This window comes from Telopea speciosissima, chromosome 5 (genome assembly GCF_018873765.1).
Source record: "Telopea speciosissima isolate NSW1024214 ecotype Mountain lineage chromosome 5, Tspe_v1, whole genome shotgun sequence".
NCBI classification, from domain to species: Eukaryota; Viridiplantae; Streptophyta; class Magnoliopsida; order Proteales; family Proteaceae; genus Telopea; species Telopea speciosissima.
The window spans coordinates 61,689,271-61,706,268 of record NC_057920.1 but is presented as its reverse complement, the minus strand read 5'-3'; the positions used below and the strand labels follow the sequence as shown (position 1 = coordinate 61,706,268).

General features: G+C 37.2%; 1 protein-coding gene across 1 annotated transcript; it reads right to left on the bottom strand.

Moving 5' to 3' along the window:
• Nucleotides 1-1,232: 1,232 nt before the first annotated feature.
• Nucleotides 1,233-16,741, bottom strand: LOC122663195 (RING-H2 finger protein ATL34-like). Its single transcript, XM_043858898.1, has 2 exons — nucleotides 16,043-16,741; nucleotides 1,233-1,790 (listed from the first exon to the last, which is right to left on the bottom strand). The coding sequence occupies exons 1-2, from the start codon at nucleotides 16,739-16,741 to the stop codon at nucleotides 1,233-1,235; spliced, it is 1,257 nt and encodes a 418-aa protein (XP_043714833.1).
• Between the last annotated feature and the right edge of the window lie 257 nt (nucleotides 16,742-16,998).

The window sequence follows — 16,998 nt, the reverse complement described above, 5'->3', positions numbered from 1 at the left end:
ATAGGAGTGAACTGCTATCGATGGACATACAAAATATTTCTATCCAACAATTCTAAACTGAGTGTCCAACTATAAATAGTTGGAGGCTTAGAGTTCCACTACCAAGGCCAAACAACCAAATTGCTTAATATAAGAGGTCTTCTTAGGACCTTACTCCTCTTAGGTTCGTGGCCCGATCAAGTTCGTAGGTTCCTCTCATAGGAGGCTGGAAATGACGACCTCACCCCCTGCCCGAACACACTGCCCGGGTGGGATGATATCTTCATTTCTGCCCTCCCTATGAGAGGAACCTACGAACCTAACCGGGCAGGGAACCTGAGAGGATAAAAATTCGTCTTCTTAGTGACATCTTTTAAGGTGTAAGACAATTTGTAATTTCAATTTTTTTAACATTGCTTTTTTCTTAGTAATGATTAAGGTTTGTCTTTTAACATGTGTATTGAAAAATGCTAGATATAATGAAAACTTTTGACAATAACATTGTGGTAACTATGGCTCAAATTATTTTGAAATTTCCTTTTCGCCGCTTGTATCAAGACAAGAATAGATAAAAAGAAGGTTACACATTCTGTTCTTAATGTGAACCTATGACAATTTCATACATAAGAAAATAAATAAAAAAAACCACAAAACATCTCTAACCATATTTTTTGTATGATAGAAAAACATAATTAAACACCACATGAAATTGTCTCTCACAGGTAGATATGTTATTCATAAGAAAGAGAAGACAATAGACACAAGGAAGCTTTAGCATACATGCAAACAGACAAAGAACATTATCTCAAACTTTTAGCTTACAAAGGGCAAACAATTTTGTTTATAAATAATAAATTTGTTTAAATAAGTATAAATATGACATTAGTAACCATTTTTACAAAGTCAAGTTATGTTATTAGATTTGTAAATTTCATCACATATGCTTACATTATTGAATATATTTGGAATTGTATAAAATAAAAAATTCAATGATATATACATGATTCCATCATTTTTATGATTTTTGTATATATTTAATTATTAATTTATACATATCTATTCTATTTAAAAATACAAAGGCGCTATCCATCCAGATTAGAATTGGTATCCATATCTTCTATGCGGCACGATTAAGGCCACTACGGGCAAAGTGCCGTAGAGGATCTGAATTGTTAGAAATGAGGTTGAGTCAATCAAATGGGGAAACTTTACCAAAAAAAAAAAAAACACAGATGGGGAAAAACATTTGACAGTCAAACCGGAGATGGAGTCAATGACGCCACAGTATCGTCAGCAGCTTTCGTCCATACTCGCAAGGGCAACCAAAGGGGTTTAGGACGAGGTGAAGTTACGGGAGTATCCCCTTCTGCTATCATCTTTGATGAACGAGGAGAAGTGGCTTTCATGAAGAAAGGCAGTGTCATCGAGAAGACCCAGCCTTCCGGTTTCTCTCCCATCGATTTCCCTCCTCTACTACTGCCTTCACCGGTCGTCGGGTAACCCTTCCTAGGACTTACTAGCACTGGGATTGCCACCAGGCTCCTAGTCCGGTTCACCTGCCTCATGTTCATGATTTGCTTCCTCACGTCGTCCGGAAGCCGGAGGGTGAACCGCTTGACATCTTCACCCGGTTGAACCAGTGAGTGCCCCGTCGAATGCGACCGTTTGAATCTCCCCACGTATCTCGGCTTCGTCGATCTCGCTGGCCTGTTCTGCATTGGGGTCTGATTAATTACCTCCGGTGCCACTGCCACCACCTGTGGTCCTTCGCTTAGTCCATTAATGGAAACTTGCTCGTTCTCTGCCTCCACTGATACCGATGTTGAGATTACCTCATCCGAATCATCGCCTTCTATGTCCTGTACCGGTACCATAGTTTCAGGTGTTTCGCCCGTTACAGGAACATGGTTAGCTCGACAGACTGGGCAGGTTGTGCGATTAGATAACCAAGCATCAATGCAGTGAGGATGGAAGACATGATCACACCTGGGCAGCAATCGAATCGTATCTTCGTCTACGAACTCGTTCAAGCATACGGCGCACTCCAGAGCTCCATTTCCCAATTTGTGGTCCTTCACATGTGAGTAGGCGAAGATTGGGAAAGTCTCGATCACGGCCGGGTCGAGCCCTCCATTTCCCTTACTTGACATTCGGCCTTCTACGCCATTACCGCGAATGCTTTGATCGATTTCGGTCCGTGAGCACTTGTAGACGCAGAGGAAGAAAAAAAAGACGCTAAACATGAAGAAGAGTCCGATTTTCACCGAAAAGCTGAAATTGTTGGTCGGCGAAGGGCTGAAAGTGTTGGTTATGCCATAGGGAACGACGGTTGACGGTTGACTACTGCTCTGTGCAACAGCGTATGGTAGCGACAGGAACATGAGGAAAAAATAGACGTAGATGAGTACATGCTTCTGCATCAATTCGTTCCTCATGGGCGATAGCAGGAACTGATGCTCATGCCTTTCAGGCTTGCCTACACTTTCTGTTTCTTTTTATATTCTTCCTAGTTTTTTTTGGGTCAATATTGGGTGACCAAAGACCACGTAGTCTTATAAAAAAAAACAACCAAATACCACGTAGGCCCCATCTTCTATTAGATGCTGGAAAATAATCCTCTATTCCTCTCCAATTCTATACAGCCCGGCAGTGCTAGGTGGAGATGTCGATACGTTGCAGTTTGAACATTCAACGGTCCAAATTTATTGACTATGTTAAGTTCGAAACGTTGGCTATCTGAACTGCCATGTGTCACCCCAATGATGTAAGCATTTGGATCACACACAAGCAGAGGCGATATCAATCGGTCTATGGGTCTCTAGATTTGGTATGTTTTTTTTTTTTTAAATTTTCATTTCGAATCGATTATAAGAAATGGTCAACAAATTCATTTCTGGTCAAGAAATTGAATTTGTTTTGATTGCATCAAATTAAAATAGGAAATGGAACATTACCTCGACATGTGTGGTCAGCTACCCCTATACTAGATATAGGGGCGTACAAAATGACCGACATGCCCTAAAGAATTTTCGCATTGCCATGGGTGCACGTCAGTCATTCTGTGCACCCCTGTGTCTGGGCGCAAGGGCAATGCACTGTGTTATTGGTGAAGCTTGATCTTAGTTCTAATCCTGGAAGTACTGTGGTGATTCTACAGCGGACCGTTTCGCTTTCGAAACATGCTAGAAGGGCCAAAAAGTGCATACATCAACGCCATAAGCGTTGACCCCGCAAGAGTTTGTCGAGAGCTTCGATTTGATATATATTTTTCCCTATGTTGGACCAGACGGGGTGGGTTTCTGGGGAGCAGTTTTGTACTTTCTGAGATTAGGGTTTTCTTGTACATTGTTGTTATCTCTTTGAGAGAGGTGATTGGGGATTTGTATTTGCTTCATAGAAATAGTGGATTCATACTATCGCTCGGTCATGGATGTAGCCTTCCTTTTTTTGGGGTGAACCACGTAAAATCTTGTCTAGTGTGTGTGTGATTTCTCTTTATCTTTGTACTTCTTCTACAAAATTGTCATTCCACTGCGTTGTCTTTTCTGACACACTGCACACACCCAGATAGCATTCTTTCTCCCATAATATTTCAAACATAAGAAATTTATTTGGTAGTTCAATTTCTATGGGTAGATTCTTTATGTTTCTTTAGTAAAAAGTGGTGTTGGTATGGTGTGGTGGGCCGGGTGGGGTCAGCGGAGGGGGTGGTGGGGATAGGAGTGGGGCTGGGAGTAATATACTTGAAGATGGGTGATTAGTAGGATGCAAAGACCGGTCAGAGGTCAAGGACATGGGCTCACCGCAGGGTGGGGGTGCTACCATAGTTAGTAAATATGCGTATCCAAACGTTTGAATAAAAAAGACATCTATTTGTGTATTAAACTACAGATACGGTAAAAAATGCGTTTTTATAAGTTTGAGTATTAAACACGACAATACGCATATTAAACGTATTATACACCTCACATTCTTTGCTTTGAAAAAAATAAAAGAAATGAAAGAATTGTTGCAACGCAATGAAAATGAGGCATAGATTCCTTGAACTCTACTCATGGTTGTTGAAATCAAGTGGTTCAGGTCACCAAAGTTTGGAGTGACGAGCTTCAGGGTTTCAAAATTACAGAATCAATCCATCTAATGGGAAGGCCTGAGATTGGTGATTCAAGAATGGAGGTCACCCATGATTTTCAGGATTGAAGAATTGATCTACAAAGGGGGTTATGTTAATCCAGTGGGGAGAGAGAGAGAGAGAGAGAGAAAAGATGAAGACCGAGGGTTGCACAAAAGGAGAAGGGCGGCGGCTAGGTTGGGTTAGAGACAAAGAGACAAGGAAGAAAGAAAACCCTAATCTTGCATAAAAAATAAAAAATAAATAACAAATGAAATGGAAAGGACGGCAGCTAGGTTGGGTTAGAGAGAAAGATATAGGGAAAAAAGAGGATTGATTTGGCATTAAAAATAAAAAGAAAAGAAACATTAATCAACTAATGTTATCCATTTGATTAATTAATGTAAATTAAAGAGAGACTAATTACTGAATTAAAAAAAACTAATTAAATAATCTAGTTACTTGAACTAATTAAAGAAGACTAATTAAATAATCTAGCTACTTGATTCCATTTGGGGTCCTCTCCCATGCTTGATCATGTAGAAATATTTTTTTCTATGTTGTATTATATGCCAGAAGATTGGTTTCAACTATCAGATAAACTTCTTTAAAGCCTTCTTTTGACTTGAAATCCCAATTATACATATATTGCATGTAAATATATAGCCGTAGTTTTTATTTAGAGAAACCGTATTAGACACTTATTAAATGCATATCATATTATTTCTATATGCGTATTCCAATAGATATTTGAAAAGTATTATTGCCGTCTATGTTATGTACCCCATGTTATCTTATTTAATATTAAATAGTTAATTATTAATACGTATTTGATATTAAATAATTAATTAGTAATAGAAAGTGTGTAATTAGTTATTAGTAACTGGATGAATTGATGAGAAATTGTAGGAGAAGTTGTAGGAGTGGGGGGAGGGGAGTAGGTAGTTGATAACCACTTATTGTACGCATATTTATTTTGGAATGGTGAAATAGAAAGTACTCTTTGGAAATTTAAACTGATATTGAGTTTATCTTGAGAGAGCGAGCTACCTCCCAACAAGCCAGACACCCGGCTTTATCCATAAAGCCCCTCTATTTTCTCTCCTATTTCTTCTCTCCCACCCTTAATTCTTATTATTTTATTATTTTTTCTCTTTCTCTCTCTGTTATCTCTCCTTTTTTCTTTATTTTATTTTGGATTAACCGTGCACATATCAGTCTAGTCCATTTAATTGTCGTACGTATCCATACCCATTCAGTTGTCATTTCTGAACTTACTAACTATGGGTGCTATGTACAGGGTTCAAAAATGACCGAACACGGGTGTGAATCAATGAATCCCAAAAAAGAAAGAAAAAATTCTGATAGAACTCAATGTGAATAAAAAAAGTTTATACGCCTCTTGACCAGGTTTGGTCATTTTTAATTGACCATTCGCCTGAGTCGAAACCTGTTTTTCCAACTTTGACTCAAATAGTAAAAAAAAAAACAAAAAAAATGAAAGAAGAACCAATTCGATCAGTTTCGCATTATATTCTTAGGTTAATCAGTTTGTCATCGTAATGGTTACAAGTGTGACTATGGTAACCATTTTTTGCTTCCCTTCTTGACCTTTTGAGCCCATATTGAATTAACCTTAAAACAAGGGTAAAATTATTATTTTAATAATACTCCATCCCGAACCCCTCTCTCGTCTGAAATGGAGCAGCGACTTTCGGCATTGGGGTTTCAAAACCTTCTAAAATCCCACCAGTCTGCTCCCACCACCTCCATATCCCGTAAGAGCTTCTCCATGATTTTTCTTTGAAAAAATATATGCAAATTTCTCCCAAGATTAGCAACTAGTCTTCCCATTTGATAGGTGTTTTTTTATTAACCCTTTTGCGTCATTGTTGTGGTAAGTTGCTATCCAAGTACATGTTTCTTTTTTCCCGCAACATTTACTACCTTCCAGTGCTTTTTGATCTCCTGCTCCATTGCTACCTTCCAAGGCTTTTTGAAGACACACATTTAAGAAATTTTTGGTTCCTATTAGATGAGTAGCTTTGGAAGGGCTTTTTGAGATGAAAGCTCAACTAAGAAATTTCTCTGTTTTCCCCTTGTAATGAACCTCTTGGAAAAAATCAGTTGAGAAATTAATGTGTTTCAGCAATGGAAGAGAGTTTTGGTAGCTCATTGACATCACAAGCTCCTTAGCCCTATCACTACAACAAACTGGGTTTTTAGCGACAGAAAAAAACTGTCCAAAAATGTATTTTTTGTCGCTAAAACCAACTTGGGATGGCTGAAATTACAATCCCTAATCCGTCGCTATAATAGGCGTCCCATAAGCTAGTAACGGAAATAAGTATCCGTCTCTAAATACACATTAAGGACCCCAATTAATCCGTCTCCAAATAAAACTCAATTAGGATGGATTATTTCTGTTCCCAATATATTGGTTTTAGGGACTGAAGTACTCTGTCTCTTAAAATATTTTTCGATTGACGGTTAGTTTCTATGGCTTAAAATGTTTAGGACGAAAATTTTCCATCGGTACATCAGTAGGTTGGGACGATTTTGCTGTCTCAAAAAATATATTTTAGGGATAATTATTACCGTCGCTATTACTGTGCTTTTTAGAGACGGAAAATTTTTGTCTCTATTATATTATGTTTTGAGACGATTCTCACCGTCTCTAAGGTTATATTTAGGGACAACCATACTGTCGCTATATAATTTTTGGGACGGGTATTTTTTGTTTCTAAAATATATTTTAGGAACGGATATTTTCCGTCGTTAAAGTTTAGAGACGGTTTTTCTCTGTCCCTAAAGAACCATGATTGGGGCAATTATTTACCATCGCTATGTTTATTACAAGTACAAAACCTATTTACCTTATTGTGGGGACAATAATAACTGTCGCTTAAACGCACTTTCATATGCATTGTACATTAATATCTACATATTTAAAAAAGATAAATAGACATAAAATTAAATAAAAGTACAAAATTTTAAAATTATCATAAACTATTCTAAGCAAAAGATGATTCTATCTAATTTTTATATTTACATCATCAAAAAATTGTAACATTTTGTCCAACTATACAATGTTCTACTTCTCCCCCCTACTAGCTTCTTTCATTCTACCAAAACAAACTGGCTTGTTTCATTTTACAAAAATAAACTGGCTTCTTTCTTTGACATTCAATAGCAACATGAGCTTGAACAATTTATATGGGATAAACATTAGTACAATATACTACAAACGTTTAGAACTTAAGTGATAATAATTAAATAAACAAATAAAATGCACACACCATGAGCTTTGGATCAACATGATCACATGATTACATCTGTGATGGACGATTTCTATGATTTGAAGCTTAAAAAAATAAAAATTCTTTCAAACTTTTATTTATAAATTGATTGTATTAAAGATTTTATAAGCTGTAGAGAATCAGTATGAAAATACAAAACTTTGTGGACTGCATGCTTGTTGAATTGTTTCCTCTCACAAGTTGCATTAACATATTAAATTTGGACCACACCAAATAGATTTCTTCACTTTGTTCTGCAAATCTCTCTCCCAAATCTCTCACCTCACTCCGCAACTCGGCGTTTTCCTCCATAAAGACAGCAATGTTTCTATTTGATGTCTGTTCTGGATGTACTCCAACTCCAGCTAAGCGCACTCAACCATGTATATCATCTCCCATTTCATCGGCGAAGATCTCCTCATGCACTGCCTTATCCCTTTGTGCTTCCTCAGGTTTCTCCTTGAGTTTGTTTGACATCAGTTTCTGTAAGTCATATAAAGTAATAAGAAGTGAGTGAGTAATAGAGATAGATTACAAAGTTCTGAATATACATTTATAATCATTCTGAAATACATTCATATAATCAAAGTAATGAAAACAGACAATCCAAAAAGAAATACAAATAAGGACTTGTGCACACACACACAAACCACTAGAATTAAATAATTGATCTTACAATAAGCAATAATCCGAAAACTTCGGGCTTTTTCAAAGGGATAGTCATTGTAGGATGGAGGGAGTATTATATTATTGAGATGGAAAAGGGAATTTTATCAGCACATCTGGAACCATGTTTATAGGCTTTGTCTGTCTCTATCTCGCATATCACATCTCCCACTTCTATCTGTTATGACAACCAAAAAATCAATAAAAAAAAGATAGCAACCACTATCTAGCTATCTACCTAAACAAGAATAAGGAAGTGTTTGTAAGATGATTACTATGCAAAAACGTTCATAAGACGAAAATTTTATTTAGAGACCCTTACATGAGTGTATTTCTCTACTCCCCAAATAAAAAGACACCTCTACCCCCTTGTTTTGAGGAGGAGAGAGATAGACACATGAAAGTGTTGGCATGTGAGAATATTTTTTGTTGTAATGGAAATTGTTAGTGTACAGCCACAACGTGGGTGAGCTGGGAGCGAAGCCCACCAACGGCATCTTCGGCATGATCGGTGGTTCTATACCAAATCCTTGTTGGCTAGAAAGAGACACCTTTGAGTCGAATCAATTTTCCTATTCAGGTGAATTAAAAAACCTAAATAAATATGAACACTTCAAATCAATTTTTCTATTCAGATGAATTAAAGTGTATTTATCGCATATTTTATTTCCTCACTACAAGTTATGAATGTAAGATTTCATTGTGGTTCAAACCCGAAAATAAATCAGTATTAACCCGATATAAAAAACCGAAATAAATAGAAATCGCACCAGACTGAAAACTAAAGTTTCTTAACGGTTTGGTTATGGACTCACTCATTCCGAGATCGAAAGCGATTCAGCCCGATCGAAACCAAGCCGAACTGACCGTTTGACACCCCTATTCATGGGTATGCTATCAAAAGTGGGGAAAAGGTTGGTGTCCCAAAGAAAATGTTATTTTATGGACAAAAATAATCCGCCCCAAGAAAATCATTACGTAGAAACAAAAGAATTTCTATCCGAAAGGAAATTTTTATAATAGGGACGGAACATTTTCCACCCCAAAGAAATTATTTATAATAGGGATGTAAAGCTCCCCGTCCGAACGAAAATTTTTATAATAGGATCGGAATATTTTCCATCCCCAATAAAATTGTTATTATAGGGACAAAATTATTTCCGTCCCAAATAAATTTGTTATTGTGGAGACAGAATGTTTCTATCTCAAATAAACGTGTTATAATAGGGATGAAAATACTCTGTCTCAAATAAAATTGTTATTCTAGAGACAGAAACTTCCGTCTCTAACTTACCTAGTCTAACTTCTTCTTGACACAGACAAAATATCCGTCGCTATTAAAATTCTTTAGGGGCGGAAAAATAAACTATCCCAATTATATACCTGATTACCTGGTTTATAGGGAGGGAAATAGTTTCCAACCCAAATTGATATTTTATTAGGGACGGATAATAAATTCCGTACTACTATTAATTTTAAGGGACGGATATTTGTTCCGTCCCAAAATAACTAATCATTTTTATTGCTTGGGACGGGAATTATATTTCCGTCGCTACCAACTTTTATTAGAGACAAAAAAAAAAATTATGTCCCTAAAAAACGTCGCTAATACCCTTTTTTGTTGTAGTGTATTAAGGTTCTTGAAAGCCAAGAATAGACCAGTTACGGTGACCTTAACTTGCAATTCAAAGCTCACAAAGCCTAAGACCTTCATCGAAATCTCTCCAGTTCTAGTCATCACAATCAACAACATCATCGTCTCAACGATCACAAACAGCATTCATGAAGCCGCTGCCCTCAAAGGACATTAGAGTGGGAGGAAGTTAGCATTACCTCTTGATTAGGAAGATGACAGTAAAATTACATCTTTAGGCTCTCTAAGTACTTGACACCTTAACTTATTAGGGGCAAAAATGTATAGTTACAAATTCTGTAATCAAACAGACTCACCCACTATTCTTTACTTATTTCTTCTTCACAAAGCAAAAGGAGACTTTGTAATCATAATTGTATTACCGATTTAAAAATATTTGTCATATTGGTAATTATGATATTCAATATAATATTTATTTTCCTCTTTAATTTCGATGGATTTGGGTGAAAAATGAAATAAAATTTTATAAAAGATTTTATAGGATTTGAAGTTAATAACACAATATGAGGTAATGATTAATCAAAAAAGTTTCTTTTTAGTTTTGATTAAATTTAACTTTGATTTTTTTTTTAATTTCCCTTACAACTAGACAGAGCCTAAAGATTGTTGTGAATGGATTAACTGTTATATAATTATAAGGAAAATGAAATAAATTAGCAAGAGAGAATACATACTAAAATCCTCTACAGTGCGAACATCTTGTAATGCACTGCAGTGCGGGCCTGAGAGCTTGACACGTGAAAGAAACTTCATCCAATAGTGCTCCGCAAGGCAACTTTTTTTTTTTTACTTTCTTCTTGAGATCGGTACTATTGGAAGTTGCATCATCAATATGTCGAGCTCTCAGGCCTGCACTACAGTGCACCAGCAAAATTAGGACATTGTAGAGGATATTTTTTTTTCCAGATAGAAGACCCCTTTCACTGAGAAAAAAGAGTCCCTTACTCGGCCAATATTTTCTTTCTCACTTTTGTACTTTATATAGAAAAGAAACTTAAATACTCCACTTAGCTTTACTTTCGATGACCGACAATTGTTTTATATTCTCAAGGTTAATTACCATCTATAATTCAAACTGCTTAATCTCGCAGGTTAAAGCCCCAAAATCCTATCCTATTTTCTGTTCTTTTTTTTTTTAAATTTTCAGATTATCTTTGCACTTAATAATTTCTTTTTTGTTGCAAAACTGCTTACTATTCTAGGGAGTCTTCCTATTAAAGAATCAAATATTAATCTTGACGAATTAAATCTATTTTTCAAAACCAAAACTGAATCATTTTCGATTCCATTTGCTTTTACATAAATAGTTCCAATCTCTATTTGTGATTCCAGATCAAAATTGACACCCTTACACGTAAAGTGGATAAGTCTGCGGGTGAAAAATCAAATCACAGTGAAATGAATACTGGACTTATTATTATTATTAGGGTAAAGTACACGTACCCCCCTATAATGCATCCAATATTCTTCGTACCCCCCTAAGTGGCTCAATATTCCATGTACCACCCCTCAATATTCCACGTACCACCCCTACTTTACACCCCAAATGCCAGATAGGTCCATTCCGTTAAATACCACCGTTAGATGCCAAAATTTTGACTAGTTTACCTTTTGATCCATTTTCTTAAATCTGAAAAAGACTTAATTACCCTCACTTATTTGTTACCCTAAATTAATTCAAAATGACCATTTTACCCTTGGTTGTATTTTTATAAATGAAAAGATCTAATTGTCCTCACTTATGTATTACCCTAACCTAATTTGAAAAGACTATTTTACCCCTAAATATTTGTTCCTAAAAACCAACCCAACCTAACCGTTGCATACCCAAGTCGTCCGCTCCCTTTTCCGGCGACTTCCTTCCTTCTCCGGCTATGATAACCCTGCAGGTAACTCTTCTCAGCTTCTCCTTCTTCTACTTCTTCTATGCTCTTTCTTCTCTGAAATTTCGTAATTTCAATCCAAAATTAGGGTTCTTCTGTAGTCAAAAATAGAAAAACCCTCATTTCAGAATTCAGATCCGTTGCTATAATTACGAAAACCTATATATATCTTCTTCGTTATTCCATGGTGGTTAGTGTACTGAGAGTTTCTCCGTGACTCTCTCACAGAGTAAAGAGGGAAATTCGATATGCTCTAATTCACCTTCGTTTGTATATTCTAGATTCTCTTGCTCTCAGTTCATTTTCACGTCTCAATCCTCATTGCTCTTAAAAAAATCCCAATTTTTTATCTTTCAATTCCCGCATTTATCGAGAAATTGGGACTAGCCTTTTTTGCTGCTACAGCTCTAGAAGAGAACATGGGTTTAGCTAGTAAGATTCAATGCGTTGGTCTTCGATCGAGTTTCTTCACTGGTTCAGCTCTTTTAGATGCTCGAAGAACCAGTATCCAACCTCGTTCTATGCAAATTGTGGCTTCACTAATTCAGACCAGGAGAAGACCTGATGAGTTAGTTAAACTTAGCACCTTATGTAACCCTAGAAGCAGAAAGCCGAGGGTTTCTGCGGTTGCTGTCGAAACGTCTGTCTCTGACAATACTGTAGAAGATATAGAGTCTCTCTTCTCGGAGAATTCGGTCGATGGGAATAAGCAGAACCGAGCGAAGAAGAGTTGGGAAGTCGCCGGAGCAGGGAGCTGGACGCCTTGCCGGAGCAGCAGGTCCTCCCAAGCTTTTCGTTTCTTGAATTCTTTCTCCACTGGGTATGCAATGGTTAGGTTGGGTTGGTTTTTAGGAAAAAATATTTAGGGGTAAAATAGTTTTTTCCAATTAGATTAGGGTAATACATAAGTGAGGACAATTAGGTCTTTTCATTTATAAAAATAAAACACAGGATAAAATGGTCATTTTAATTAGTTTAAGGCAACAAATAAGTGAGAGTAATTAAGTCTTTTCAGATTTAAGAAAATAAAGTAAAGGATAAAATGGTCAAAATATTGGCATCTAATGGTGGTATTTAATGGATTTGACCTATCTGGCATTTGGGGTGTAAAGTAGGGGGTACGTGGAATATTGAGCCACTTAGGAGGATACGAGAAATATTGGATGCATTATAGGGGGGTACGTGTATTTTACCCTTATTATTATTATTTTGGGTATTTCACTATTGACAGGCCAAGAAAGCAACCTTGACGGTAGAGAAATGGGCAAAAGAGGATGGTTCGGACGGTAAAAATCAAATCACAGAGAAATGAATTCTAAACTTACTACCACTTCATCGATCTATAAATTATCAAAGAAGGGATGATCTGGAATTTACAAATGTGGTATTGGTGATTATTTGGGCATCATCGTCCAAGTTTGCAGAGATATGCACCTCCACCAATGATTCATAATTCACCTTGTGCCTTATACATAAAATCCATTAATGTACGTAGCATCTGCTGCTGAAGTGTATCAACTCAACAACTGACACGACACCGCCGAAGCATAAGTAATTCCTTGTTTTTTTTAAGGAGATTGAGAGACAAATTACAAAAAATTAAGGGATTTGAGAGGGTTAATTAATAGTGGTTTTCTTTGATGTTGGAGGTTTACAAAGATTTAGCTTGCAACAAACAATGGCTTATTCAAGAAATTGAAAGCTTTATTCTTTATGGTATTGTCTAGTTGTCTTAGGGGCTTGTTTGGCCGTGTTTTCCTATTCTCCTACCATCTATTAAAATTCATTTTCCAAGAACTTTTACTCTTTCCAGTTTAAAGAAGAAAGTATTTAATTATTTATTCAAAAAACAATGGAGTTGATCTCTCGATCAACTTCCTCAAAATTAAAGCAAGGCTAAACTGGCATGGGCTTACAAATGTGAAGCCCAATCTTAGCCTTAATTTCATTAGTGATTTACTAACTCAATCGACTCTTCCAGCCTTTCCAGAGTTGGGCCTGAGTACCTATTGCCAGTTTGCCACCCCTTTTGAGCATGTAGCTTGGGCGTCTCTTCTCTGGTTGTAGAGTAGAGGGGGTTGTGTCTGACACCATTTTAGTTAAGAAACAATTATTTTGCCATAAATTTCCTCAGAATGTCAACATGCTGATACTCTTACAAAGGTTCACACTTTGTGTCTTCAATTCCTTGTATCCAAACTTAAATGGTTTTCCATCTACCATCTTAAATTTGAAGAAGTTTTGGCTGTATTATTAACAATATAGTTATATGTTATATTCTTTTATTCTCTTTCCTAGTATAGTCTTTCTTTGTAACGCTTGTTATGAATGACTACAGATCTTTTGTATTTATTCTTTGCTAACTGGATCAATAAACATATGATTTTGTCCAAGTTTCACAGATTGATCAGCTACTTCAATCGTGGTTATAAAATCGGTCTATCATTGAATATGTGATATCCAAGAGACGACATAGTATCAGTAAGCTTGGGAGATTGTTGAGGATTTTCCTCCAAGAGATCGCTTAGTACTAGAGGGTTTGAGAGATCAGTGAGGGAATGCAAACTTAGTCCCACATTAGATAAAAAGGGAGATCCTGAGCTATTGATATATATAAAGAATAGTCTTCTCTACTTGATATGATGCATTCTAAAATCGTATAGCTCATTGAATTAAAGCGGACAATATTACGCCAAGAGAGGGACTAAGTCATTACCGAATATTTACCCATGCATGGGATCTTATAGTTATTACAGAATATAGAGTTATACTCACTTCAGTTGGCCGTAAGCATGAGAGGCTCATAAAATAATTTATTCCATTCCTACCCCAAATCCTCATATTTTCTCCTTGTTTTTGAAGTGATCTTGCATTGGTTTGGTCAATGGAAGTATTTGAGTGGATTGCTATCGATGGACATACATAAGTGTTACTATCCAACAGTTCTAAATTGAGGGAGCCAACTATAAGCTGTTGGAGACTTGGAGTTGCCACTATAAAAGGCAAACAATCAAACTGCTCTGACTTAAAATGCAAAGGTGTTAGAAAAATTGCCATTTCAATTTTATTAACATAACTATCTTTTAAATTATTTAAAATTTTTTTTCACCCATCAATTTAAAAACTTTTGGGAGTAAGACAAGGACAGATAAAAAGAAATTTACACATTTTGTTCTTATTGTGCACCAATGATAATTTCATACATTAAAAAAAAAAAGCCACAAAATAACTCTAATCATTTTTTGTATGATAAAAAAAAAAATAAACATCACACGAAATTGCCTCTCACAAGTGTATGTTATTTCGCAGTAAAAATAAGAGAGATAAGCACAAGGAGACATTTTAGCATACAGTACACAACCGGACATGAAACTTTATCCCAAACTTTTAGCTTACAAAGGGCAAGCAATTTTATTTATGAATGATGAATTTATTTGAATAAATATAAATATGACATTTAATTAGTAAGCTCTTTAACTTACACAAGGCAAGTTATGTTATAAGATTTATAAAATGAGTCATTTCATCACATATACTTACATTATTGAACATATTTGTAATGTTATAAAATCAAATTTTCAATGATATATGATTCCATCATTTTTCTGCATTTTTTTTTCATATATTTTTTATATTTTTTTAGTGTTTATACATATATTTTGTATTAAAAATAAAAAAAACAAGATTCATCCACGTAAAATTTGAGGCTAAGTCAACCTGATGGGAATTTTTATCAAAACGAAGGGGTGGGGTACGGGTGGGAAACAAATCCTCTACGGTACAGCTGCCCTAGCAGCCTGAGAAATCCAGACACCTGGCTACACACAATGATCGCCTTAGCCCCACTCGAGAAGGCGCTTGGGCAGCTGTGCCATAGAAGATCTGAATCCGATGGGGGGGGTGGGAGTCACACCGGAGAGTGAGTCAATGATGCCACAGTTTCGTCAGCTTTCGTACACACTCGCAATGCCGACCTAAAGGGTTTTGGACGAGGAGAAGTCACCGGAGCGTCCCCTTCTGCTATCATCTTCGGTGACTGAGGAGAAGTGGCTTTCATGAAGAAAGGCAATGTCATCGAAAAGACCCCGCCTTCCGGTTTCTCTCCCATCGATTTCCTTCCTCTGCTACTGCCTTCACCGGTCGCTCGGTAACCTTTCCTAGGACTTCCCACCATGCTCCTAGTCCGGTTCAGCTGACTAATGTTCATGATTTGCTTCCTCACTTCGTCGGGAACCCGGAGAGTGAACCGCTCGACGTTTTCTCCCGGTTGAACCAGCGAGTGTCCTGTTGAATGCGACCGTGGACATCTCTCCGTGCAACTCGGCTTAGTCGATCTCGCTGGCCGGTTCTGCATTAGCGTCTCATTAATTACCTCCGGTGCCACTGCCACTGCGCTCACCTGTGATTCTTTCTTTAATACATTAATGGAACCTTGGTCGTTCTCTGCGTCCCCTGGTTCCGATGTTGGGATTTCCCAATCCGAATCACCTTCTATGTCATGTACCGGTACAATAGTTGCAGGTGTTTCGCCCGGTACAGGAACGAGGTTAGCTCGGCAGACTGGGCAAGTTGTGTGGTTAGAAAACCAAGCATCAATGCAGTCGGCATGGAATACATGGTTACACTTTGGTAGCAATCGAATCGTATCTTCGTCTTCGAACTCGTTCAAGCATACGGCGCACTCCAGAGCTCCATTTCCCAATTTGTGACCCTTCACATGTGAGTAGGCAAAGGTTGGTAAACTCTCGATCACGACCGAGTCGAGACCTAGTTGTGCTTTACGTTCCCTTTGGCCTTCCGGTAAAATCTCGATCACGCCATTAGGGTGAATGCTTCGATCGTTTTCGGTCCGGCAGCATTGGCAGATGCAGACGGTGATGAAGAACAAAAAAAAGGCGCTAAAGATGAAGGCGAGTGCGATGACCGAATTTCTGATATTGTTGTTGATCACCGAAGGGCTGTAAGTGTAGGTTATTTGATAGGGTTCGATGGGTGGTGGTTCACTACTGCTCTGTGCAACGGCGTAAGGTAGCGACAGGAACATGAGGAACAAGTAGATGCAGATGAGTACATTTTGGGCTGCTGAACTACGCCCAAACAGGCAAAGGATCGAACAGTTACTATGCTTCTGCATCAATTCTTTGCTCATGAGTAATAGAAGGAAGAGATGCTCATGCCTTACAGGTTTGCCTACTACACTTTCTCTGTTTCTTTATATTCTTCCTGGTTTCTTGTGTTCACGGCTTGCGACTTGTTGAGACGGCATGACTATCACAACATTCCTCTGCTTGAGAAGGAGTGGGCTAAGACATATAAAGGGAAGCTTAATTTTTTCGGTAGATGCTAGCCGTGGATGATGTAACCATTTGTGATATTTGGTATGATTTCTATTTCAATTTCGAATGG

What these genes read in the sequence shown, in the direction of transcription:
- LOC122663195 (XM_043858898.1), bottom strand. Translation starts at nt 16,741, where the DNA reads ATGAGCAAAGAATTGATGCAGAAGCATAGTAACTGTTCGATCCTTTGC. An exon ending in TCCCAACATCGGAACCAGGG is followed by an intron (nt 1,791 to 16,042) that starts GACGCAGAGAAC and finishes ACATCGGTATCA; the next exon opens with GTGGAGGCAGAGAACGAGCA.